Source organism: Stigmatopora argus, chromosome 23 (assembly GCF_051989625.1).
Source record: "Stigmatopora argus isolate UIUO_Sarg chromosome 23, RoL_Sarg_1.0, whole genome shotgun sequence".
Lineage (NCBI taxonomy): Eukaryota > Metazoa > Chordata > Actinopteri > Syngnathiformes > Syngnathidae > Stigmatopora > Stigmatopora argus.
The window spans coordinates 9,205,149-9,232,604 of NC_135409.1; the positions used below are offsets into that span (position 1 = coordinate 9,205,149).

The following is a 27,456-nucleotide window of genomic DNA, read 5'->3' on the forward strand; positions in this document are numbered from 1 at the left end:
CGCCAAGGTCTTTGTCCTCAGAGGCTCCAGCGCTCTCCTCTGCTTTTAGTCACAGTCGTAAAAAGTGGTCCCCCAGAGAAGGTCCAAGACCGCTGGTGGCTTTGGCTCTGGCTGTCCTAAACGTGGCCTTTTGGGTAGGCCCGGGATTTGTGGTGTCCCCGGACCCACGTCCCACGGCGAGTGCAATTCTCTCGCTGTGATTCCACACGGAGATGATTTCAAGTGACACACGATGGTGGAGATTAACTATCATTCCCGGGATTACATGCTTTATTTATTTTCTATCCTAGTTTGGGAAAAGACCTCAAGGCTGAAGCGGCGCGCCATTGCGGGAGTTCCCTCACTTGTTGGCTATAAAAAAACACACACAAGCGGCGTGTGGCTTCCCATTGTCTGGCTAACAATCGTAAATTTCCACCGTAATCTCCCGTCACGACGCGGAAGATAAAAGATAATTATCTCTTTTAGCGACGTGCCCCCGAGGCTTCTTGGACGGCCTCGCCGATGACGAGCGCAAAGCTCCGTAAAGCGGGCGGCGCCGTCCCGACGAGCCAGCCAAAAGCAGACTTTGCATTCACAACGTAGAGTGCCGCTCGCGGGCGAAAATCTTACCTCCCGCCGTCAAATCCGTCAGACGGACGATCGCTATTGAAATTCAAATGGTGGGCCCGTCGGAGAAAAAAAAAAAAAGCAAACGCATCGAACGGGATGAGCCCTAAAGGGTCCGTGTTGGCGTTTGACTCCACGCAAATTTGGATTTACGATGGCCAAGCGCAAGCTTTCTTCTATTGTTCTCAATGTCTTTAGCGAGCGTCCGGTTGACGTGGAAAGCCGCTGTCGACGGCACAAATGCTTCAGTTGGTGTCAAGTTCTCTCTACTTTCTTCAAATTTTGCCCCAAACTTGAAAAGGGGCCCCGATCTTTTCACAGCAGGAACAACTCAAATCCTTCCAGTTTACAATTTTATTGAAGTTTTCCAGTGAGAGGAAAGAAGTTGTTGGAAGGGTTAGCATTTGCTGCAAGGATTAGCTTGAAAACCAGTTGCGTGTGATCGATCGGGTCTGAAGGGTTATTTCTTGTTCCTTTTTTGCCTGTCCTCTTTCAAGGCTGGACTACTGAATTTATATCCTGGTTCATGACCTATGACCTCAGGCCGGAAATGAGTTGAGGAGAGTTTGATTGAGTTTTCTTTTCTGCCCCCTGTTGGTCTGGAGGAGGGGCAGACATATCTTCTCCATAGTTGACTTGACAGTTGGTGTCAGTGGAAACGTTTACCCAGGGGTAAATCTTCGCCATTTTTTGACACCCAAATTTGATGGATGAGTTCAAAAACAAAAACAAACCAACTCATAGGGGCGTGTTTTCCAACCGTGTCCCCCAACAGGGCCCCCCGCACGATCACGATGGAGGTGGGGTGGGGGGCAAGTTTTGCTCAACTGGCGACGCCCTCCAAACATTTGCATGAGCGCAACCGTCACTATTGTTATCTCCCTGTGTCTCTCCTTCTTTTAGTGGTCGGGGTGGCGGCAATTAGCCGGGCCCGCCGCCACCCGCCGTAAATCTCGCCCGCCCGATCGGACGCCGGCAGGTGCTGCTCACTTCTGCCCGTGTTGGCTGACAACTTCTTGGCACGATTTATTTTCCAAGGCGTATGCCAACTTTTTTTAGAAACGCAAACACGCTACTATGTCGGCTAAGCGTTTAGCCATAAAAGCTAGCCACTCCCGTGTCCTCCTATCTTTCATCTTGACTTCCAACTTCTCCAGACACAAGTCCATCTTTTCAAAGGCCTCGCAAAGTGGCCCCACTTCTTCTCAAAGGGCGGCGTTGTTTGTCGTTTAACGCTTTGCTGCTCTCCAACGCCGGCGGGCTTTTTTGTTACCGCTTCCGTGACAACGTGGGTCTTTTCCAGCCTCCGTTCGCCAACGAGCTGATCCAAATCAAGGCTTAAAGTTTAACCGGGAATTGTCACGCTTGACCGACTCGCTGATTTTTCTTTTCTTTGGAATGGCGCCGAGCAAAATCAAACGCCTTCCCCCACCCGACGTATTTCGCAAGCAAACGGCTGTGGCCGTTTCCGTGAAACTATTGCATACCTGTCAACCTCTCCCGATAACTGCCCTTATAAATTATTAGGATTCCCCTTACCTACCCGTACGAGTCGTACGGTGTTTGTAAGGTTTTTTGGGGGTTTGTAAGGGGAATCAAAATCATTTATAAGGGCAGTTATCGGCAGAGGTTGACAGGTATGCTATTGCGGTACGGACAACGCTCTGCTAGAAAGCGGGAATGCGCGGCCCGGCCCGTCAACGCTCCGGGCAAACCAACCAAACTTGGTCTTACGCAAAAGGCCGGCCGACCGACCGACCGACCGGGAGCCGTCGACCAGGAAGTGAAAAGCGGCAGGTGCTCCGCTCCAACGGCGAGCCTCTATGTGGAGGAACTGGTTTGGTGAGGGGGCGGGGGAGGGACGGCGGCGGGGGCTCGCCTTTTTACGACCATTTCCCTGAAAAGCCATGGAATGAGACAGCCAGCAACTGCCTACAAGGGAGATTTTCCAAGCGCGGCCCAGCCCCCGCAAAGCCCGCGGCCCCACCCGAGGTCTTGTGAAACAAGACCAAACCTGGCAGACAGTGGGCCAAAGTTTTCACTTTTCTAGCAAATCAATTGCGCCTTCTTTTTTTCCTTTTTCTTCCGCGAATGACCCCAAAGCCGGCGTTGGGTCTCGCCTCGTTACCCCGAAAAAAAAGCGGATAGGCGGGGGCCGGGCCGGCCCCCATTGTGCCGACTAGCTCAGTCACTCCCGGCCGCTCGGCCGTATCGCCGCAAAGCGGCTTCCTCCTCGCTTGGCGCTGCTTTTGGCTCCCCTCGCCAAACTTGACATTTTCCTTCGTCTGTCGGCGACGCGCGCAAATCCGCAAAGTTGTTTGGCGGCGGCGAGTCGACAAAAGACTAAAGTGGAGAGAACTGTCCTTCTGGTTGGCCCAGATGAGGGGGGGGGGGGGGTGGGGGGGGGCGTCCTGGGGGCAGGTGAGCCAAAGGGCGCTCTTAGATAGAGGCCACCACTCGGTTGACCCGTTGGAACTGGAAACGCCTGCGGCCCGTCCAGACACGCCGTGGCCGGGAAAGAAAGAAAGAAAGAAAGAAAGAAAGAAAGAGAGGGAGGTTTTGTTCGGGACGGACGGCCATGACGGACGGACGGGCGCCGTCCTTCTGCACTTGGCATCCGTCATCTTGGCCGCCGTGTTTGGCGCTATTCCAAATCTATTGATTAAAATGACAAGTGGAAAGTACTCAAATGGGGCGCTTAACCTAAGATTGCAAATAAAGCACCATCTCACTAAAAAGTAAGACCAAAGACAACCAAAGATGATCTATAAAAGGGCATCATCCATCCATCCATCCTTTTTCAACACTGATTAACCTCACCAGGAGAGGATTTAGAAATGGATATACACTACTATATGTGTTTGTATTTTTGGAGAAAACGTTGGCAGGTTGGCCGTTCCAATGGAATGGACATTTCTCAGTGTCTTTGGCAGGGCAAGAAAGAGTTCCAATGGCCACCCCAATTAACATGAAAAATATCAAATAAATAGATCAAAACCCAAAGTCAAATTGAAATATATGGACACTGAGGTTGCCATTGAAAGCAAGACTGGGGGCAGTAATATTGTAGGGTTGCATACTTTAACACAGTGCATTACGGTAATGCACCCAAATGCCACCTTCCATTAAATCCGTAGAAGAAGAAAAAGAAGACATGGCGACCACAAACAACAGTTGTGCGTGTGTTGCTGTTCGTTTGTTCTCCATTCGTTCGTTGGATTGATTTTATTTCTTTCAAATAGTCCGAACGGCCCGTCAAACGTCGACAAAGCGTTTGAACGTTGAAACGTCGACTTTTTGCTGAAACGGACGCACGCCAAGTGTGTTTTGATTATGTACGTGAAAGGCGCGTGCGTGCGTCCTCTCTGATTTTTGTCCTGGCTGTCTTTGGACTGCCCGGTGAAGAAATGTGCACGTTGGACAAAAGTAAGTGGATATTTTGTCTTTTTGTTTTACATCTCATTGCACTTGTTTCATAACGATAAAGGCAATTTATTGCCAATTCAATTCGACCTGGGCTGCCAGCGAATGATACTTTCAGGGCCCGAAGATCATTGGGAATGAGTGATTTGCGGTCAGCAAATAACCCTTTTGTGTGTGTGTGTGTGTGTGTGTGTATTACGACACCCCCCCCCCCCCCCGCTACTCTTGAAATGGACAAGCGTGCTCGTAAATCACCGGTGTTGACACGCCACTCGCAACTTTGGAAGGTTGAATGAGTGCAGCGGCGGCGGCCCGTCCACTTTCGAGCCCCCTTCTCCCCCAATTTTTTGGGGTAATTTCACCACTTTTAAAGTGGAAAAAACGGAATATTTTTTTAAAGATTCTTATGCTGTTGCTAATCAATGAGAGGATGCATTCCAGAAGAGTCTACTGCAAAAATAAATGAAGATTAAAGCAGTTCTAGATGTAATATCTCAGTTCTGTCACCAGCAATTTCCATATTTTAGCTTACAGGTTAGCAAAGAGTCGTAGGTTCCCTACCCCTGCCCTAGGGTGTTTATTAATCGATCTTTTTTTGCTACAGAGACTCTTGGGGCGCTTTGGGAGACCACGCGTCGGCGTCGCCCACCTGCATGGATGTGCCGCTTGTTCAAGAAAGGCACGGTAAGAGTTTTTATTCAAATGATGTTCATGTAATGAGCTCCAATGTAGATGAAATGTCGCCCCATTTTCAATCAGGAAACATATGGCCTATGTAATACTTGTCGCCCCCTATTTGTGCCGTCAACCCCCTCAATGCAAAGTAACAAGCTAGAATAAGTCTCGATATCCTCTTTCGCAAATAGTCAAACCCGTCCAATCACTTTCTTTCTCCATCGGTGGCCATTTTGGAAAACGTTGTCATTTGTCGAATTGCTTTTTTTTCTGTCGCTTCGCTCTGCATTCCGCAAAGTTTTGTCCGAGGCGGCGGCCTCCCGCCTCGTCTCCGCTTGAGCGCTCCGCCGTGACCGTCGGGCCCGGAACCCCCCGGGGGTCGCCGGCCCGGGGCGGTTCATGAAGGCCGCTGATTGTTGGGTGGGGGGCACAGGTTTCTTGGGAGCACCTGGCCATCTGGACATTACATCCCCCTGAGTCGTAATGGATGCCCCCACCCGCTTCCGGTCCGGGCCGTAGACCCGTAATGGACACCCCCCCCCAACTAAAACCCTCCCGGGACCTCCGTTTTGGGAGGTAGCGCCACTGGATAATAGCTTTCATTTAAAGCTCCATTGATGGCGATCTAGCGTTAGCTATGAGGGCTTTTATTCGGGGGTCACGCAAGTTAGAACCTGATCACGGCGCCCCCCCTAGTTCCATAAACAGGTGTAAAGGGGTGTGTTTCTTTGGCACAGGTGCGTTTTAGCAGAAACACCCAAGGGCCAATGAACCCGTGGCCCGGGCTCCCATCCGACTTTCCTGGAAATGGGCGTCCTTTTACGCGCTTTTACGCGCTTTTCGGGTGTCGCGCTCGCACAGCCAAACGCCAGCCACGGCTGGCTCGCTCGCACGAGCCCCAATTTGGGCAATTGAGTGCGGCGGCCATTGACGTGTCACACTTGGTAGACCAGTGCGTTGCGTGGAAAACCATACGGTGTCTTAAAGACACAGACTGGCGTTTGAGCATTTTCTCCACGGGGATGGGCTACCGTATTTTCACGCCTATTTGGCGCATCGTATTTTACGCCGCAGTGTCAGTAACGAGTGCTATTTCTGTATTTTAGACACACAAAGCACGCACCGTTTTTTTAGACGCATATATATTATATATGGATGAACATCGAAATGCAATAGCGCTGGCTACCGGAAGCAGCCTATTTCCGGGTTCCGGTGCGCAGTGACTGCTGGGAAATATAGTTCTTCCTCGCTACAGTGAGTTGGGTTGTACTTTATTTAGACATTTTACAACTTACTCATACAACTTGAATCGTTCGACCGTCAGTACCATTGATAAACATAAAGATGGAGCAGCAGGACCCAAATATTGAACGTTGCACAAAGTTTGCAAATCAATTGAATGATGCCATACAGTGCTACAGCATCATTTATGATAAAAAAAAAAGAAGAAAACTGTGCAATCGTCGTTAGATCGCTTCTTTCGGCCACTTTCTAATACATAAATCTCTCTCTCTCTCTATACAGTACTGTACATATTCTCTCCATTTTATTAAATGTTTTTTTTAGTACAAACCAATGGGTGTTACTTATACAAGCCTTAAACATACAAATGCACTTATATAAACCTTCAATATACTTGTATAGGCCTTAAACATAAATTATAATACAAAATATAGCACTGAATCAACTTACAAACAAATTCAACTTATGAACAATCGCTCGGAACCTAACTCGTTCTCGTAAGTAGGGGAGCGTCTGTACTTTTGTCTCCCATCGAAAGCGGCGTGTCCGCCCGCGGAGATGCAAAGACTTGACTTTGTCAAGCCCAAAGACACCTGCGCGCTCGCATCCACTGCGTACGTGCAAGGTGAGTCATGCCCGTCACTCCCAGGCAAAGGTGAAGCGGAGTGCACGAGGACTAGATTGATTTCTTTTTAAAAAGTTGACACGCGTTGGGGTGTCGAGCACGTTGCCTCATCACGTCGGAGCGCGCTTTCCGCACGGCGGCGTGCGGAAAAGGGGCCCGATTGTCGCGCGTTCCCCTTGCGAGCCGCGGCCACGCCGACGTGCGCTCGCATTCCTCGAGTGGCGCAACGCGGCAGGCAAGATCGGACTCGCCGCCGCGCCATCTCGCGCCTCCACATAACTCCCCTGATGCGTCTTCATCCAAAATATGTCAAGTCATTATTATTATTATTATGATCATCAGTATATTTTAGCCCAATGACTGCTTGCAGTGCGTTTAAGATACTTTTTTTTTTGCTCTGCCTTTATGCTTTTAAATGTGCCCTTCATTCATTTAGGAACGGCCTTTCTTGTTTTAATGTCAAATCCATAGCGGTTGGATACATGCCTGAGCCTTATTTGAAATGATTCTTGGTCAAATATTTGACTTTGTCTTATTGGTGAAGTCATCGATTCATCATCGCATTTCAAATGTCGTTTTCTTCATTGACTTGAAAATCATTTCAAACTTAAGAATGAAGAGCAAACGTCATCCGTTTTGTCTTGTTTGTCATCTGCTTTAAATTGGGTAACAAATCATATGATTTTGTGTTGATGTGCACTTGCCGGCTTTGAAATGTTATTTCCCTTCCTGACAGTACGTTAGACATAGCACCCCCCCCCCCCCCCCCACTTCCTGTTTGCTGAAGCTGATAACAGGAAGCGTTGAAGTTAAAAAAAAAGAAGACTGGAATGCAGTTCACGAGAAACCGGCCGCAAGTGATTGTCAGCGTTTAAAAGTGTGGCGGCGTGCGCGTCTTGATGCGGCGGCTGGCGGAACAGGTCCGGACTGGTTTGCCTCCCGTCTGCGTTTACCGACCAATACGCGGAAACGTGGCAAAAGCCACGGGCAATCCCCCAAAAGGCCCACCGTCACCGTCGCGGCTCTCGGCCTCCCTTTTCAAGTACTCCACGGCGCCCTTCTCCTTTTTTTTTGCAACAGCCCGCTCCATATTTAATCCTCCCATAAATACGGGCCTTTATTGCGGCGCAGCTTGTCGTATCGCGGTCGTATCGTTGGCGTCGGCCAATGGGCGGCGCGGGACGGAACCAGCCTACCCCCGCGGTTTCCTCAGTTTGCCCAAATCCGACCGACTGTCCGGGCTTTTTGTCCGCCGCTTTACGTTGCCCGGCCACGGGATCTGCCCACTTTTGCCCAAATTGGACTTTTTCCCCTTCACGGTGGCCCATCCGCCCAATGAGCTTTTTCCCACTCGTTAACGGACGCCACCCCCCATCCTATGGGTCTCTTGAGAGTCCCGGTGCCGGGGAGCGGGACCACCAAATGGTCCTCTGGAGAGTGCGGCGTCGGAGGCCCGAGAGAAAGGGCCCCCCCCCCCGTTCATCACCGCCCAGCTGGGATGGCGGTGACGGGCGCGCTCATTGTCGGGCCTCCGATTGGAACGGCTTGAATTGGACATGGTCAGTGGCGCTCAATGAGTTCCATTTCAATTGGGCTCCGTTTAATAGCAGAAAGGAATCAAAGTCTCCCTGCCTGCTTGAACTAAGTGGGTCACCTCTAGCTAGCGTTGGTTTACAAGTGGTGATTGGCGGCGCCCCCCTTGGGCCCACTTTGTATCAGAGCGCATTCAGAAGTCCCACAGGGACGCCCCGCCCCTCCCTCTTTTTTTCGCTGGTGCTTGCAGGTCTTAACGGGAATTAACCCCCCCCCCAAAAAAAACAAATTAATTGCCCCTGTTAGATCAGTCAGGCGCCCCCCAGGGGACCAATGTGCTTATCACGCACACACACGCCCCCCGGTGACGTTCCTGCGCATTTCGCCGGGCGGGCCGGACGGCCTCTTCCCCATCTGTTGCGCCCCCCCTCTCTAATTAGGGCGCTCCCTCCTCCATCGTAGTCTTTTTACAGGCCCGATCGTGGCTTTTGTTTTCATTTCTTTTTTCTTTTTTTATTGCCCCTCCTCGGAACACCCGAAGCCCCGCCCCCCCGCCTCACGTCTGTTCCGTGCGGCCTTTACGACGCTAATTGTGCGTTAAAGTGTGTGTTTAAGTGGCCTTCGCGGCCCCCGTGGAGCGTTGCGCAAGAAAGACGGATTGCTTCATCGATCCGGAGCTGTGTTTCGGCGAAACGTCCATTCGGCGACCTGTCCATCTGTCAAACGTCCGTCGCTGAAACGTCTTTAGGCGAATCATCCGAGTACCGCCGGCGCTCTTTCTGTGGCTTTCAACATTTTTTGCACTTGACTTTTGTGGTTGCAGTTTCAATCACTCAGTTCATTCATTCAAGGATGGTTAGCGTCTCGTACGTACGGATAGCTCGAGTTGAAATGTCCGCCGTGACGTGGACTCGACGACCCCGTCTCACCTGGCGTCGCCGCAAGGAAGAAACTTTCTCTCGGCCGGCCGTCTTTTGTGGGCTCCCCGCGGGATTAAACAAACGGAACGGCCCTTTGCAATGCAAATGTCTTTAAATAGCAGCGGTGTGTGTGTGTGTGTGTGTGTGTGTGTGTGTGTGTGTGTGTGTGTGTGCGCGTGCGGGCTGGCCCTGGGGGGCCTAACGTCCCCTGTAATCAGTGCACGTGTTGCCGCGGCCCGGGGTGGGTGCACGCGTCTTAATCAAAGACATTCTTGCGCCTCACTCGAGTGAAAAGATCCAAAGCTTTGGGCCGCCTTTCCACGCGGCGTCCTGTCACAAATGCTCCGTTGCCATCTTTTTTGTACTCTTTCTAGCCGAGAACTCCAGGCAGGGAGTACAGGAAAGGGAGGGGCGCATCATGTCATGTCACGTGACGCCATCGCCATCGCCCTTCTTATCCACTGAGTAAAAGTCTTCAAGGACTTTATCACTACAGACGCTCCCCTACTTACGAACAAGTTAGGTTCCGAGCGATTGTTCATAAGTTGAATTTGTTTGTAAGTTGATTCGGTGCTATATTTTGTATTATCATTTATGTTTAAGGCCTATATAAGTATATTGAAGGTTTTAATAAGTGCGTTTGTATGTTTAAGGCTTGTATAAGTAACACGCATTGGTTTGTACTGAAAAAAAACATTTAATGAAATGGAGAGAATATGTACAGTACTGTATAGAGAGAGAGAGAGAGAGAGAGAGAGAGAGAGAGATTTATGTATTAGAAAGTGGCCGAAAGAAGCGATCTAACGCCGATTGCACAGTTTTCTTAAACTGCAACTTATGCACTGCAACAAACACAATTGAATTTAAAAACATTTTTCGACATAAACGCAATTTGCAGACATGTTCGTATGTACCGTTGTTCGTAAGTCGTATGTTGGTAAGTAGGGGAGCGTCTGTACTAGTTTGATCTTTGAGGCTGCCACCCTCCCTCCCTCCCTCCCAGTTCAAATGGATAGGAGGAGTATCGGCGTTAACGGCGGCGCATTTTCTGGATTCGACGCCGGCACAAATTGGTGGACCTTTTCAGCCTCGGCATCCAAGCAACTTTTCCCGGCCCTCGGCGATCCCTGCCGCGACGTGGCCGCTCTCCCATGGCTAAAATGTGCGAACGGAAGCCGGTGAGCTGGCGTGAGGAACCATAAGAGGAAGAATGGCTAAAGGCCGACGTGGACGGACGAGAACACGTATTCCCGCACGCCTGTCGTGAGAACCAAAACACTGAAAGACGGCGCGGACATTTTCTCACCCCGGAGGCCGTGTTGACACTCCAAAGCGTGCGGGCTGTGCTGTCTCAGCTAAAACGCACGTGGGCTCTTTCAAGCACTTTCCCACCTTGGCACCTTGTGAAAGGCAGCTTTTGGCAGACGGAGTGACGTTCCCAAGAAGAAACACGCGAGGGAGGGAGGGAGGGATGGGGATGATATGATGGCTTCTCCCCCCCCAACGGTGACCCTTTTCCCCAAAATCGATGCAATCCTAGGTTTTGAACGTGGAAAAAAAAAACTGAAATGGCACCCCCTGACCAAAGCAGCTTTTTCCCTTCCCAGGCCCACCGAGCTCATTGGCAAAAGATTGGCCATATGTGGGTAGATGTACTATTGACCATTTTGTGTAAAATTAGTCTTCCAGGGAGGTTCTGGGGTGCCGTTTACCCAGAAATAGTTCCCAAAATGGGGGAAATTTTGTTAAAAAGAGTGGTTGCATTGGAACTGGGCTTGTTCGGTTATGGTTGGTATTTTTACCCAGAAAATGTGTCTCATATGTGGCTAGATGTATTATTGACTGATTTGTATGTGCTACTTTGGCCACAGAACGGTCATGTTTCCGTGGCGTCTAGCGGCCGGGCCGGGCCGGGCGCCACCATTGCTTATGAGTGAATGAATGCGTGTCTTAAATGAAAGTAAACTAAAACAAGCGGCTTTTGTCCGACGCGTCAGCTTGTGTACACGGATCATTCCGGTATGTTGTCTTTGAGTCTGGTGTGTTTTCAGTCAACACGCTTGCGCTGTGTGACATCATCCGATTGTGGACTGGAAGTTTGGCCCCGCCTTCTCCCGGCTCTCACTCACGCGAGGGGGCAAACGACGCCCACGCGTGGGTGGCTGGGGAGCCAATGTGGGAAACGGGGTCTGGCTGTGGAGTTTCCGCCGTCGCGCCGTCGCTTGGAGTCGAGTCGTTTTGGCTCTCGGGTGGCTTTGAGGCGTTTTTGCTCGTGCCGCGCATCCGTCGGTCGACGCTGGCTGCGTGGGCGCGCTTGCTGTATTTTTGCAAACGTGCGTCAAGCTGCTCTCAACCACCGGGCCTATTTTTAGAGGCCCGCCATCTTAAAGCTACCCACTATGCAGTTTTTATATGTATCGTATCTTGTGCTGACCCGGCCCGCCTGTCAAATTTTTAAAGTCAATGTGGCCCCCGGGGGGCCGAAAAGTTTGCCCAACCCTGGACTAAACTCTTGCTTTCATTTCCGCCCGTTATGTCGTTTGTTTGTTTCTCAATCTGTGGTTATCTTTTGGAAGAAAAAAAACTTGGTTTCTGATCTAATCCAAAATGGCCCTCCCAAAAAAGCCACTTTTTCCTCTTCATCGTGTGGCTTTTTGCCTGGTGCGACTTATAGTCCGAAAAATACGGGTCTACACGTTTTTTTTTTTTTTGCACGTCATCCAAACGATTGCAAACGGAATCCCTCCGATAGGACGTGCTTGGATATGGTCCGTGGCAAAGGGCCGGAGGAACGGAGACGTGGCCCCGGCCGGCATTTGGAAACGGGCTTCCAATCTGATTTGGGCTCAGAGGAAGTAGATTGGATTGGAAGCCCCCCCCCCCCCATTCGTTCGCCGCTTTCCACATGAAAGAGAAAATGAAGCCATTAGGCCGACGCCTTCCCCCGCTTTGCGCTGGGCTTTGGCGTCTCGGCGCGGCGGCCAATTTGCACGGCGACGGCGGAAGAAAGCACGGGGGCGTCGAGCGCCAGGTAATGGAGACTGATGAAAGACGCTCTGGGAAATGGACCGTCGCCAAAAGCCAAGGAAGGGTTGGCTGACACACGCACGCGTCTGCCGTCATTAATAAATGCCCCCTCGTCCAAATGCGTAATAGTCGAGAGCTTCGCTCGCTTCAAAATGCTTCTCATTTCTAGCCTTCCGGTCGCTCTTAGATAGGTACCAAGAAGCCTCGCTTTGCGTTTGTCGCCACGACGACGCCGAGCCAGACTCACTGTCGGTTATTTGGTGGCGGGCGGGCGCACCTGCGCCCACCCGCCCGCCTGTGGGAAACGACACCGCCAACTGACAGCTGCGCGGCGAAGGCGTCGCTCGCGGTCGGCCACTTTTGGGCCCACGCGCCACTCGAAGAGGAGGAGGAGAAGTTGCCGCTTGCGCTCAGGTGCACAAAGGCGCTATTAGGAAGTTATTTGCCGAGGCCGTGTTCCCTTTTCAGGCCGCCATATACAGACGCTCCCCTACTTACCAACATTCAACGAGAATACATACAGTACTGTATACATACATTAGAGAGAGAGAGATTTACTAGAAAGTGGCCGAAAGAAGCTTTTCTCCAAAACGAGTTTCCTTGCAGTGCAATCGGGGATTGGCGGTAGGTGCTTCTCTTGCCCAACCCCCGTGGGTTCAACTTTGTGTCTGTGCTGAAAGAAAAAGCCACACCCAAAGGACGGCGTCGCCCAGCCTCGGCCGGCCGGCCGGCCGGCCTCGACGCTCTCTCGTGCCATCCAGCCATGGATGTGAAACTGAAAGTAGGGAAAAGTTTCAGAGGTGGCTCAGGGTTAAAGTCGGCGTTCATTTGTGTGGGAAGCGTGCGTGGGTGGTTGGATGGGTTTAGGCACTGTAGAAGCCCCCCCCGACCTCCAATAATTAGGTCTGATCTCCTCCTCCTCGTCCGCGGGCCAGAGAACAATCATCCTGGCGTCTGATACTTCCTGGCCGGCAACAATTAGCCCACCTAATTAAAAGTTCATTGCCGGCCTCTCCGACCGTGGTCTGAAATGAGCCACGAGAGCTGCGGGGGCCGCTCGCCGGGGTTCTCGCGCGCTCGCCGGGATGTTGGCGTGCGCCGCAAATTGGTTTATCCCTATCAGATTCCTCAGCGGCTGGCCCGGATCAGCGCTCCGACCGGGCCACAACCACAACCGGAGAGTTGTAATGCGATGACCGGCCTAATGAGATCTACTTGAGTTTTTTTTTTTTTTTTTTTTTTGAAAGCCAGGGAAAGTTGGAACACGAAGCTTGGGAAAGGAGACCGCTCGGGGTAGATAAGGAAGTTAGGCCCCTCCGCAAAAATCATCAAGGCTGAATTAAAAGAGGAAATGCGCCGTTAATCGTTATGGCTTCTCCTAATTGTGACGATTGGATTTGGTCATTGACTAATGGCCAGCTGCGGCCCGCATTACGCGCGCGGGCATCCGTCATGGCCGCAGATGACGCCGCAGATAACCGGCGAGACGCTGGGGGGAAGGAAAAACTGCAAAAAATGTGTCCGCTCTTAAACATCTTTGAACGGACGCCGCTTCCTTCGCTCGCTGCCGCCCTCCCACTTCAAATGGATGGGTCGGCTACTCGTTTCCCGTCGTGGCGGAAGCCCGAAAAGAGCCACGCGTCACTGAACACGTCGTCGTGCGTTTGTCTTTCATCTCCCGCGTCCCTTGCCCTTCTCAAGCCTGTTCAATACGCCCCGTTTATGACATAGAACGCCCCCCCAGATTCTATCGGTCGGCCCAACAGAATCCCCGCTGCCCCTGACGGGGTCCTTATCGGCGCCTCGCACCGGGATCCCCGTCGGCCAGCTCGTTTCTGGGCCAATTAAAAGGCAGAGAGACACACTTGCCAACGGGCGCCGTCTCATCGCGTCCCAGGAAGAGAAAAAAAAAAGAAGGCATCTTATTTCCCCGCATTTCTGCTGCTGGTCCAGATAGAGATTGGCGGGATGGGCAGACCGTGACGAGCTCGGTCGGGGCCCCGAGGTGAGCCCCGAGTGGGGGCTCGGGGGGGCCGCCGCCGCCGCATTTAGCCGCTGAGCCTTTGTCAAGGAGCTGGGAAGCTCCAAAGCGGGGCTCGGCCATAAAGAAGTTTCCCATCTTAATTCCTGGAGAGCCACACTCACAATTTCAAATGAAAACGCGTGCCTTCTTCTCCACGTTTCACCACTTTTAAAGTCCAAAGCGTCTGTCGATTCTTTTTAGGATGCCACGTGTGGCTCCCGAGCCATAGGTTGCCTGGCCCTGCTCTACCGCACGTCGCTCTTTTCTTTCAGTCAAAGTCTGTGCTCGCTCGCTCGCTGGTCACGTCCATCAAGCACTTGCTTTTATTTGGTTGGCCCTTTGACGAGCAGACTCCCGACCGACAAAGCCTTTTAGTACGTGGCCAAACATGGATGGCCGGGAGATTCCCAAGCAAAAAGCAACATAAATCACGAAAGACGCGCTTAGCGTTATTGGCGCGCGCGTGGGTGCGCTCGCGCTCGCGCTGGTCCGTGCGCGGACGCCGGCCAATTTTGTGGCGGCACTAATCTCACAAGTGTGCCTTTCTCACTTGCTTGCATATCCTCGCTGACTCGTGACACACGCAGACGCATTATGATTGTCTGCAAGAAATACACACACACACACTTTGATTGGGGCTGCAGGATTAAAAGGAAATGAGAGGCAGGCGTGGACAAAAGACTTTTTTTTCCGTCTTTGTGTATGTGTTGAATGTTGGCAAAACGTCAGGCGGCCGGCTTAATTTTGCCCGGCTCCCCCCCCTAACGCCCACGCAAACCGAACCTCCCTGGCTTCCTCAGCTTGGCCACCACACTTAAATACAGACGCTCCCCTACTTACGAACGAGTTAGGTTCCGAGCGATTGTTCATAAGTTGAATTTGTTCGTAAGTTGCTCAGTGCTACATTTTGTATTATAATTTATGTTTAAGGCCTATATAAGTATATTGAAGGTTTATATACGTGCATTTGTATGTTTAAGGCTTGTATAAGTAACACACATTGGTTTGTACTGAAAAAAACATTTAATAACATGGAGAGAATACATACAGTACTGTATACATACATTAGAGAGAGAGAGATTTACTAGAAACTGGCCGGAAGAAGCTATCTAGTGACGATTGCAGTTTTCTTTTTTTCATCATAAATGATGCGGTAGCACTGTATGGCATCATTCAATTGATTTGCAAACTTTGTGCAACGTTCAATATTTGGGTCCTGCTGCTCCATCTTTATGTTTATAAATGGTACTGACGGTCGAACGAATCAAGTTGTATTCACGTGCAACGCGCATCAAGCTTCGTTATTATTGCCACTCATTTCAAATGAAATGGCTTGCCTCTTCCTTGCACCTCCCTCAATAGAAGCCTTTTGCTTTTCACCAACCATATTGAATAATGGATGCACGAGATATTTAATGATAAAAATGAAAAAGTTTCTTTGCGCACTGGAGATACGTTCACGCACTTCCGCATTCGCAATTTGCAGACATGTTCGTATGTACCGTTGTTCGTAACTTGAATGTTCGTAAGTAGGGGAGCGTCTGCATTACTAGATTTTGTTTTGAGTTATTGACCAATCCGATGGGTTTGAAGCAGGAAGGCTCGGCTGGGAATACTTCCGTCAAAGTGAACGTGGCTCGATAGCCGCGACTCAAATTGGCAAAGAAGCCATAACCCCGGACTATAGCAACCCCCGGCCCGCCAATATTTTGGCCCCGTCAAGACATTTGGTCGAGGTCAGGCGCCAAAGCGCACTTCCTCCTTTCTTGCTTTCAAACCAAAGCAGGAGTTAATTCCCGACGTAATGACTTGGTCCGATGAGCCGAGACGTGGCGCGTTTGCCGTCTCCGGAGGCGTCTCGGATGGCGGCCTTGAGAGAAAAGGTGTACGCGGGCGGGTGGGCGGAGCTTTCTTATCCAAATGGACGAGGAAGGAGCCTTTGGTCCGTCGGGCTCCCGATCTTTTTCCTCGCCCTGGCATCTATTCCCGTCACATCTCGGGCCGGGCCGGGCACCCGACGGGCGCCCGACGGGGGGGAGCTCGTTCTTAGCCGCACAAAAAACGTCCGTCACGGATTGCCTCGCCGCCGTCCGCCTGCGAATTAGCCGCGCGATTACGCCGCGCGCCGCTCGGATTAGCGCCGGCTCCCGCTCGGGCCCTCCGATTGATTTCCGAGGGGCCCGGCGGGCCGGAGCGCGACGGGCCGGCCTAGATAACCGGCCCGCCGGGAAAGTGGCGGGCGGGGAAACCTCGGGGACTCCCTTTTGGAGACGCCGCTTTGTTCGCCCGGAGCCGGCGCCGAAATGTCAGCCGGGCTGTGGAAGCCATCTTCCCCGTACCCCGGGAAACTTGCCCACGCCTTGGCAATCCTCTTTAACGGCGGGCGCCCCCCCCCTAACCCCCCAAATGTAGTACGCCACGTCAGAAGCGCGTGGCTCGCTCGGCTCGCCCAGACGGGGAGCGCGTCGTAAGACATCTTTCGTGCGGTCCTTGAGAATGGTAGCTTTCAAAGTACAGTCGTCAAAAGACGTTTTCTCACTGAGTGCGGCTCGCGTGAAACACGGCTGGCATTTTTCCAAACTGCCAACGTCGGAAACGGCGTCCTCGGTGGCCGCTGAAGACGCGAAAGCCGGAAAATAACCACCCGGCAAAAAGGACCCAACGGGCGACGATGGGGCGCCTGCGTGCAATAAAGATAGCCACTTACGACTGGAACCTTTTTTTATGTGGCCTGGAGGAATGGCTATCATTACTTGGCGCAATTAGATTTTGTGAAATCCAAGCAGAATTTTTAACAGCACTCACTAACGCCAGCGATAAGCGCCAGCGCAACGGCCCGTGTAAATCTGCGACTGAAGACACGGCTACCTTCTCTCTCTCTTTAGCTCCCGGCATAGGCACTCGTCGAAGGCCAACGGCGGGCAACGAATACCCCCCACCCCACCACTCATTTCAAATGAAATGGCTTGCCTCTTCCTTGCACCTCCCTCAATAGAAGCCTTTTGCTTTTCACCAACCATATTGAATAATGGATGCACGAGATATTTAATGATAAAAATGAAAAGGTTCCTTGCGCACCGGAGATACGTTGACGCACTTCCGCATTGCAACGAAGTGGGCAGAAGAAGCCTTCCCTCCCTCCCCGGTCTCATAGCAACACCACCACGGCCTAAGCTCGCCGCCTCGGTATCGATGGGACCTGCGGATACATTTTTATCTGGCGTTTCCGCTTCTTGTTGTCCTTGCTAATAAAAGCAGAGTGAGAGAGAACGGGTGGACTTTTTTTTCGCCGCTTGGCGACTAATATCGTTAATAACATGCACGCGGAGACGCACGCACGCACCCACGCACACGGGCACGCACGTACGGGAAGAGATAAGGCGGATGCATTATTTAACGTGGTGGACTAATGGCCCAGATTGTCCCCGCAACAATTGAATAACATCAGGAGATAAGAGCGGGGCTCTTAAAGGATGGGCCTGCGGAAGCAAAGATAGCCAAGGCGGCGGCGGCGGCGGCGAGCGAGCGAGCGAGCGGGAGGCCACCAAAGCCACGGGCCGCATCGCGCCGTCAATACCGACCAAGGGGGTTAGGCTCTTGAAATCGATACCCCCGAGAGCGCCGGCTGGCTCGCTATTAATCTGCTATCTTTTACTTTTGCCGCTAATGGCCGCAGTCATCTCCTAAAGTGGCTTTGGAGTGCTTAGAGGGCACGGGATAGCATCTTATAGCATCTTATCGCTCTGGCGGGCCGACCTTCGGCTCGGCGCCGGGACCTTGCGCTTTGCTTCTCATTTTCATATTTTCTTCCCCCCGGCGCCGTCTCCCCTTTCTTCTGGCTCTGGCGGGCGTGGGCGCCACCTGAGGGAGCCGGCGGTAAGACCGGGGATTCGGCGCCGGGGCGCCGGGGTCCGGCGGCCGTCCCTTTTGGACGCCGTCCGTCCAGCTGGCGAGCGCGCGCCAGCCTTTTTCATCTCCATCTAAGCCCTCCCTCTCTCCAACGGCAGGAAAATGTTTGAAATGCGCGTGCCCCCATCAAGCATTTGGGATTAGCCCGTGTCTTTACAAATACATCTGATCATCCCATTAAGCTGAACTCTGGCTAGAAATGGTTTTAATGCCGATGTAGATTTGCGGGGCTGGGGGGGGGGCGTTCTGCCGAGAGGATAAGTGTTTCCTTTTTCTTCTTTCTTATGTGTTTTTTTTTGGGCCCAAAGACGCACGCGCTAGCGCCCGCGGCCCTTTCTGTGCCGGCTGAATATTGGACACTAATACCATTCTGCCTTCCTTTCTTTCTTCTTGCCTATTTTACGTCTCACCTCCAGAGGAAAAAGTCCAGCAGAGGACTCCTTTTATCCTCTCGCTCTCTCTCTCTCTCTCTCTTTGCGGATTCTTCGTTCTATTGCATTTATTCATATTCAGCAGTCAATCATTTGTGTCGCCGCTGCGGCAGCCGGCGAGAGAAATCCGGAGATTGCAGATGGAAGTGCTATATTTTATTTTTTTTCATGTTCTTATCCGGGCGCATTTGAAGCGGCGATGTGGAAAAGCGCTGGGAGCACCGCTTTACACAGCGCCAGCCACCCCCAGCACCCCCCTCACACCCCCCCCTTCATCAAAAGCCGCCAATCGGGCCTAAATCAGCATGCAAAATGCCACTCAACCCTGTAGCCTTTATTAAAGTTTGCAGGGACTCAATTTGAGATAGCGATCGTTCCTATTAAAAAGCCAAATGTAAGATAGTTTTTTTTTTCTTTTTTTCTACAACCCCCCCACCCCTTCTAAATCTCAGAGTGGAATGGAATTGTTAATCAGCATAGGCTGATGTGATTTCTCTGTCACAAATCCTGCCCTGGGCTCAGTGGCGCACCAGCTTTACCGTCACTTCGGGCTTAGCGGTCGCCACGGAAACCAGGGGAGGGGGATTCGCGCCGGCGTGCGTAGAGGGGGGGTAGATGGCAACAGAGTTCGGAGGGCCGTGCGGGCTCGGTGGCCCTCGCCATCCGCCCCTCCTTGGGCGCCCTCTGACATCAGGTGATTTTTTTCCAGTGTTGCTCGGAATTTGACATTTGAGGACCAAGTACAGACGCTCCCCTACTTACGAACGAGTTAGGTTCCGAGCGATTGTTCATAAGTTGAATTTGTTCGTAAGTTGCTATATTTTGTATTATAATTTATCTTTAAGGCCTATATAAGTATATTGAAGGTTTATATAAGTGCATTTGTATGTTTAAGGCTTGTATAAGTAACACGCACTGGTTTGTACTGAAAAAACATTTAATGAAATGGAGAGAATACATACAGTACTGTATACATACATTAGAGAGAGACACAGAGAGAGAGAGAGAGATTTACTAGAAAGTGGCCGAAAGAAGCTATCTAATGACGATTGCAGTTTTCTTTTTTTCATCATAAATGATGCGGTAGCACTGTATGGCATCATTCAATTCATTTGCAAACTTTTTGCAACGTTCAATATTTGGGTCCTGCTGCTCCATCTTTATGTTTAGAAATGGTACTGACGGTCGAACGATTCAAGTTGTATGACCGTGCAACGCTCACCACTTTCTCACGCGCATCAAGCTTTGTTATTATTGCCACTCGTTTCAAATGAAATGGCTTGCCTCTTCCTTGCACCTCCCTCAATAGAAGCCTTTCGCTTTTCACCAACCATATTCAATAATGGATGCATGAGATATTTAATGATACAAATGAAAAAGGTTCTTTGCGCACTGGAGATACGTTCACGCACTTGCAACGAAGTGGGCAGAAGAAGGTGGATGCTGGGTGAGCTGAGCTCTCACAGCGCCAGCCGTCGGTCGGTATTAGCGGCGGAAAGAAGCACTACTCGGAAAAAGGCGCGCAATACGTAATCGAACTTACGAACATTTTTCGACATAAACGCAATTTTGTTGGTCAATGTTCGTATGTAGCGTTGTTCGTAAGTCGAATGTTCGTAAGTAGGGGAGCGTCTGTACCAAGTGGCAGAACTCCCAACGAACCAATCGCCATACAACCACAGAAAGGTGTCGGTCCAAACTTGAAATGGGAGCGCTCTGCCGTCAACGTAAACTTGGCAACTGAGGTGCCAAGAACTTGAGATCATTGGCGTGTGCGTGATTGACAGGCGGTGGCCTCTAATCCCACCGCGTATTGTCGGGGAAATAAGAAAAAAAACGTGTGCAAGGTGGCGTGTGGCGAGAGCGTACTTTTCCGTTTTAATTATCCCGTTGTGTGCCTTTGCAATCAGAGTCTCGACGACCTCGTCCATTAGCCGCTGTCGTCGCCACCGCCGCCGCCGCCGCCTCTGCAATCTCGGGGCTCTAATTGAATGGGATTTTAATGGCACGCGCGCACGTAATCCAATGCGGAGGCTCCAAAACGTCCGTCTGGAAACATTGGCGTCGTCATCTGACCGTTGCCGATAACGTTCCTCCTCTGTGACCTCGCGCCCTTGTTTCTTCCTCACTCCTTAGTCGAGGGACTCCGTCCGACCAACGGTAAATACGAACATGTCTGCAAATTGCGTTTATGTCGAAAAATGTTCCCAAGTTCGATTTTGTATTGTGAGCCTTTTTCCGAGTAGTGCTTCTTTCCGCCGCTAACACCGACGACGCCTGGCGCTGTGAGAGCTCAGCTCACCCCGCATCTACCTTCCTCTGCCCAGTTCGTTGCAGTGCGGAAGTTGCGGAAGTGCGTGACGTATCTTCAGTGCGCAAAGAACCTTTTTCATTTGTAACCTTTTTCATTTGTAGTACTGTACATATTCTCTCCATTTTATTAAATGTTTTTTTCAGCACAAACCAATGCGTGTTACTTATACAAGCCTTAAACATACAGATGCACTTATATAAACCTTCAATATACTTATATAGGCCTTAAACATAAATTATAATACAAAATCTAGCACTGAATCAACTTACAAACAAATTCAACTTATGAACAATCGCTCGGAACCTAACCCGTTCGTAAGTAGGGGAGTGTCTGTAGTTTGATAATAATCCCTTTGTGTTTTTCTTCAACACAACCAGACATACTGCAATGTCACTGGAACCGCTTGGCTTTTTCTTTCAATCAGAGACCAAGAAAAAGCAAGATGCATTACAGTCGTAGTGATCAAATGGCCAAAGTGCACCAGAGTCAGCCAAAAATAGTCTCATTTATATATTGGAGAAAAGAAAGACAGAAATGAAGAGCCCTCACGGTTTCGGTGGCATTGACGCATATAGACGTCCGATCTGAGTCCCCGCTGGTCCGTTCGCGACTTGACAAGTCCCGAGCCGTGTATTTCCCCCTCCAAACATTTATCCGCGGGCGCCGTCCTAATATTTGGCTTTTAGGCGCCATTAAAGCTCATTTGTTTGCAGGCCGGGCCCCTCGTGGCGTCTTTTGTCTCTGCTCGGTCTCCGCTGGGGGGGCGGGGGGTGATGCCTTTGGGCGCATTCCCTCCCCGGTATGATATGTTTACCAAATACCTGTTTAGAATGCGGCGGTGGTGGCGGCGACGGCGACGCGCGCCGGCGCGTTCCCCTCCGGCCCCCGCCGTAAATGTGGGTATTATTTGTCAGGCCTGGCAGTGTCTCCAGGCTGCTTCAGAGAGATACAAGGAGGCGAGTGATAAGGAGAGCATCAGAAGGGCAGTTAATTGCCTGCAGTCTCCGGGAGCCGGGGAATATTTAAAATCTATGGGATTAAAGGCAGATTAAAAAGTGCAGAAGCAGTGGGCCCAATGGCGCTTAAAGATTGCAATCAGCAAGGGTAATGGGAGGGAGGGAAGAGGGGGGGGGGGGGGCAGGCTAGGGAGGGAGGGAGGGAGGGAGAGAGGGAGGGAGGGAGGGGGGAGGAAAGGAACGGAGGCAACCAGCCCGAGAAGGAGCCTGGGAAAAACCTCAACCAATGGAGGAAGGGCGCAAAAATGACAGATAGGAAATTTAGACGCCCCCGGTTCCATCTTGTAAGCGCCATTCATCTACGTGTAAATCGCGCTTTTTTTCCCTTCCCGCTCCTCGTCAGAGGCCGGCGACGCTCGCTCGCCGTTCTTATCGCGACATCGGCCAATTCAAAAGCCACGCCCCACCCCCGGCAGCCCCCGCCGGGATTTAGTAGTAGCGGCGTGATTCCAAGACGGCGGGAAAAATGACGAACATGATTGCGGGTGGGAAAAAACAAGTAAATATTGTTATACACGAAAGATATGCAAAAAAGACCTGGCTTGGTCGCATCACGAAATTTTGATGGCATGACGGGCGAATTATTCGACCGAAACTTCTTTTTGACCTCCGTCCTCGGCAACTGTCAATCACGCGGCAAACGCTTGTCGGGGGTTGACGGATGGCAGCAGCATTCCTAACACTTTCTTTTTTTTCTTTTTTCCCCCCTAATGAGCTGTGCGTGCGTGCCTTTTACCTGACATATAATTGTTACAACCGACGTGTGCTAATGCAGTATTTCTGTCAAATTCTCGGATGGGACTCGGGGTACTGTACTTTCCACTTTTTCCAGTCAAAGCTGGTCGGAAAGCAACTTTTGTCGTTGCCGGCAGTTTGTCAAGTTACTACAGTGGTACCTCGTCATACAAAATGCTCGTCTTACGGCGGAAATTTCGATCGAATAATTCGCCCGTCATGCGGTCAAAATTTCGTGATGCGACCAAGCCAGGTCTTTTTTTGCATATCTTTCGTGTATAACAATATCTACGAGCACGGAACGATTAATTCAGACGAGTCTCTCCTAAGACCAGGAAACGCGCGGGCAAAAAGAGGGCTTTCTGGGTAATGAAGTATACTCATGCACACAACACCAACCGATAGGCAATGGCAACCTTTCTCAGAATAAAACTTCATGACCCACAATCAATACGTGGGTAAGCTCCACTATTGTATTTCCTGTTATTCGTTCTAAGGAAAGAAGCTCCCGCGATCGTTCTTTCAAGACTATTTCTCGTTGGCAAGTGGTCGTGCGTTATCCTATTGTGAGGACATTTGTGTGCATCATTTTCTGGAATATTTTGAATTGAATAGTACAACAGCAAACAGCCCATCGAGTTGCGAGAATCTCGTCATACGAGCTCAGTTCCGGAACGGATTAAGCTCGTATCTCGAGGTACCACTGTATTTGGAAGGAAATGAAAGGAGCGGCGCAATTGACCTCCATTTGGAAGCAAATAGGAATTCATTTTACAGCGCCGGAAGCACAAAACGACAAATCAGGCCTTTCTTTTTGTCCATCTCGCCATCGTCTTGCTTCCAAATAGTTTTTTTCCCCACTAAGAAGGCTGACTGTCAAAGTTTCAGGTGTTTATTAGGAAACACAAGGCTTTCTTTTTCTATCTGTGAGCAAAAGTGCATTGGAGAGTGTTGGAAGCCTTCTCATCCTTCTTCCCCTCCCGGTGAAACAAACATTTGACGGCTTTTGTGGAGGCTGTCGCAAGAGTTTTTTTTTTTCGCCACGGCCACCGTCGTCGCCGTCGTCGCCGTCGTCGCCGCCACCGATGGCGGCGGATCTGCGGCGTAATCACCTTGACACCCGTCAAGCGACGGCATGAAACAATAGTCGCCAAATACTCGCGAGCGCACATCAAGCGGCTTAGAGGCGACGCCGCCTTCGCCGTGACGCTGATTTGCACTTTCATGCAAATAAGCGCTTTGTAGTCTCCCCATGAAAAGGTCTTATTAAATCTTACTTTGCATTATTCGCCCATATGGGTGCGGGGGGGTTTGGGTTGGGGGTGGAAATCTATCAAAGACTTCAACATTCAATAACTTGTTTTTTTTGGGGTGTTGTTGTACTGCTTATTTATTCCACATTTTAATTAAGTTTGGAGGGAGCCACGGCTTTGCGCCTCCCTCTCATCTTCTCCTTTTTGCTTCTCGGGGGTCCGCGGGGTGTCAAGGTGAACTTTTTAAATAAAAAAAAAATGATGCTTTCTGCATCGTTGCCCAAAGACGGGCTACGAGGGTGCTGGGATTTGACCAATTATTGGCCGTCTTTCCAGTTGGCCAGGTTTCGGGGCCAAGCGAACTTGATGGCGACTTATCCCAATGTGCATTTTGCCCTTTTATGGCTTGGCAGACACGTTCTCAATTTGATTTCAATTTCTCTCTCTGCCGCCTCGAAGGTTCGCAAGAAAAACAAACCATCAAGAAACGGCCACAACTTTTTTTCCCTTTTCAATGCGAGCGTGTGGACAACTGTTGGTATGAATATGAGCAAACCAGTAATAGCTTGTTTTTCATTTCTTCCAGACTTACTTCCTGTGCATCGTCAAGACCTTTCACAATAAGAGTCGCCCAGAAAGACAGGTAAATGCCATTTTTTTTCTTGCTTGTGCCCTCAAATCGGCCTGTTTTGATGACCGTAGCTTTGCGACAAATGACGGATATTTGATCACCTTCACGCCAGAGTCTTTGGTGGACATAAACAATAGGTGGCTGTACTTCCACTCCCCTCCTCTAGTTGGCCATACACAACTACCGTGCCTCACCACCCGCCCAAATAAGGCGCGTCTCGAAAGCCAGGCGTATTGATCGACCGGTCCAATCGTGATATCATTCGCGTCGCCGGATATGATAGGTGCCCCCTAGTGGTCGCGTGGTGAAGCGTTATGTGTCAACTTAATGGGCGGACGGGAAACGAGGTGGTAAAAGAAACCGGAGCGCCAATGTTTCTCCGGCGCCGTACGTACTCGCCGTCACTTTGAGCATCTTGCGTGCCAACGGGTCCTCGTAAAAGTTGACTTTTTGGAGTCCCGCCGCCGTTTGTGTCTCTTGGCGCTCGAGCGAGGGGTCTTTCGTCAGCCTGGATGGTTTTCGTCCGTGCGCGGAACGCGTAGCGCGCCGCACCGCACCGAGCGGATCCCGTGGCGCGCCGCGTAGATTAGCGTGGCGAGCCCGAAGAGATTGAGTCCGTTGTTAGCCGAGGAGCAAATCCTTGTTCCCGACACCGATAAGGAGCTAAAGCGCCGATGGGCCCGAAGGCTCGCCAGCACCGCCATAATGAATATCAATGGCGCCGGGTACGCTGCCGCCACCGCCGTCCCGCCGGGCCCGGTTCCTTGCCTTTAATGCATGCTAATGCTATGTAAACACGTCCCCATCCCGGCGCGAGAGGAGATTGACGGCGGGCGCGCAAAAGCCCGGGCAGCCCTTTTTTTTTTCCTCGCCGACGTGGGGCTTTCGGGGACGCGCCCCGTCGTCGGCCCGGTTCGGTCCTTCTGTGGCTCGGAGGCGGATTGGGATACGGCGTCCCCGTCCAAGCTAATCCTCGGCAAACCGGCGGCCATTCTTCAAAAAATGGCTTTATCGCCCGTCGCAATTGAAGTTTCCTCTCTTCCCGAAGCAAAAAAAGGAAATGTCGCGTCGCTGAAGCAATCGTCGGCTTAAGCAAAGTCAGCTTCGCTCAATGCAAACGCCTGGCGTGGCGTGGCGTAGAAAGACCGGGCAGTGCTCATTCCCTGTCGCCAAAATTCAGTAGAGGCGTCAAATATGTCGTTGGCATTACGCTAGCATCTGGGCATGCGGGGAGGAAGAGAATGGCCACTTTTGGCAAAGGAAAACTCTGACTCGCTGCTTCGGTCACGGAACCATTCAACTTTGATATGCTGGATGGTTCCTGTCTATCCGGTCGCCACTCGGGGTTTTTCCCCGGGCGGAGCTAAGCGGGCCGGGAGGGCGAGCGGCCGTTCCGCCGTTTTGCCGGCACCTTCAACAAAGAATCCAACAAGTTGACGACGTCCCATTACAAGTGCGAGTGTACGAGGCAGGTGGCCGTTCACCTGCACTTGACACCCGTCAGGGTGTTATCTTGGGGCGTGTGTATTTGTGTGTGTGCGCGCTTTATCAGTTAAGCCCCAAACAGGGAAAGTTCATCCTCTGTGTAGATGCTATCTGCTCGTGTTGACAGCCGCGAGTCTCGGCTAAGCCGCTGCGCTGAGCGCTTGACAAGAGCGCGCCGCTGCCGTTTGTCCTCGCCTTCTTTTTTCTTCTTTTTTCTTTTTAACCCCCAAAAGCAAAGCAATCGGCGCCCCGCTACGGAATTCCAAACGCGTCTCGTCGAGCGGCCCGACCGGTCGGCCCGGCGTCGGCGTGGCTTGCGCCATCCTAACTGTTTTTGGCCTCGCGGTTAGAGCGTCATTTGGCTTTGGCTCTGGCTCTTCCCCAGAAAAATACCTCCAGCCTTTCGGGGAAATGGAGTGACGTGGCAAGGCTCAAAAGAGGATGTAGCGTTGTTCGTAACTCGAATGTTCGTAAGTAGGGGAGCGTCTGTATTTCATTTCCGACCAAAAAGACCACTTGATCTTCTGTCTTTGCCGTGGAGTTGCTCGTCCGCCACCTTTAGCCGATGACGTGCGTCCCCCCCCCCTGGGCATCCCGTTTTGACTTTGCTACCCGGTCTGTGCTGGGCGGGCGACTTAGTTAAAGGCTTGTTTGAAGCTTGTCTTGGTGTCTTCTGGCAACGCGGCGTTTGTTTGAAATGAAAATTCCCCAATGTTTGAGGGATTACAGCGGTTTGGCAGCAAACGAGTGTGCCAGCCAGCCAGCCTGCCACTCGCACGTTCTTCCTACGCAGGCGCTGGCGCCCAAACAAGACAAGAAGGACACGTCTCGCTCGGCCGCCGACCTTCCCCGCTCGTCTGACTCGGCATGGTCGCTCGGTCCTCACCGACGGCGCCATTGGCCGACGACCCCCCACCCCCCCCGTCCCCCATCGGATCACCGTACCTGGGGGGGGTCAACGGGAGGTGATGTTTTGCCCGTGAGGCCGAGCTGCCCGACAACATAAACAGCGGCTTTTGTTCTCACGCCAGCTGACGGCGTCTGGTTCCAGAGGAAAAACAAGACGGATGAACATGACAGCTTCACGACCTGTCGCTTCTCGGCTAGCCTGCTTTGACAATGACTGGCGACCAATCTCCGTCCGATTCCATTTCTGAATGGAACGCCGTCAACTAGAAAGAGTTTGTCACTGGTAGACATGGCGTCCGTTGGACCTGGCTCCGCTCGCCGCCGGCCCTCCCGCTTCAAACGGGTTGGGTGTTGGCCCCAGTGAAATGGGCTCCTCTGCAGTGGCGGAATGCCTTTTCTGACCTTTGTGACCTCTGAAAATGGAATCCCTTTTATTTCATATTACAAGCTCGTTGAGTTTGGACCTTCCTTTTTACATTTTATGATTTTGAAACGACTTTTTTTCCCCATCTAATTTCACACGAATAGACGAATACTCTGAAAATATTGTCACGTGGGCCCCGAGTTTGAGAGGCGTGTTTTAGAAAACAAACAAGTCATGGAAAGTCAATTGTGTGAAATTGCAATGGAAATGTGACGCTCACGTCCCTCCCTCCCTCCCTGCTAATGCCTTCTAAAATTAGCGCGCCTGTGTTT

The 27,456-nt window shown here is 51.4% G+C and overlaps 1 protein-coding gene across 3 annotated transcripts in view; it reads left to right on the top strand.

Moving 5' to 3' along the window:
* The window catches only part of gata3 (GATA binding protein 3), a 68,805-nt gene that overhangs the window by 12,500 nt on the left and 28,849 nt on the right, over positions 1–27,456 (top strand). For 2 of the 3 annotated variants that reach the window (XM_077594151.1, XM_077594150.1), the window contains exons 5-8: positions 4,637–4,716; positions 24,322–24,378; positions 26,645–26,816; positions 26,883–27,453. In XM_077594151.1, the coding sequence (XP_077450277.1) occupies positions 4,637–4,716; positions 24,322–24,378; positions 26,645–26,816; positions 26,883–27,008 (435 nt within the window). In that variant the 3' untranslated portion in view covers positions 27,009–27,453. Of the gene's footprint in view, positions 1–4,636; positions 4,717–24,321; positions 24,379–26,644; positions 26,817–26,882; positions 27,454–27,456 lie in introns of those variants that run through there. The other variant, XM_077594154.1, reaches the window with a different exon arrangement.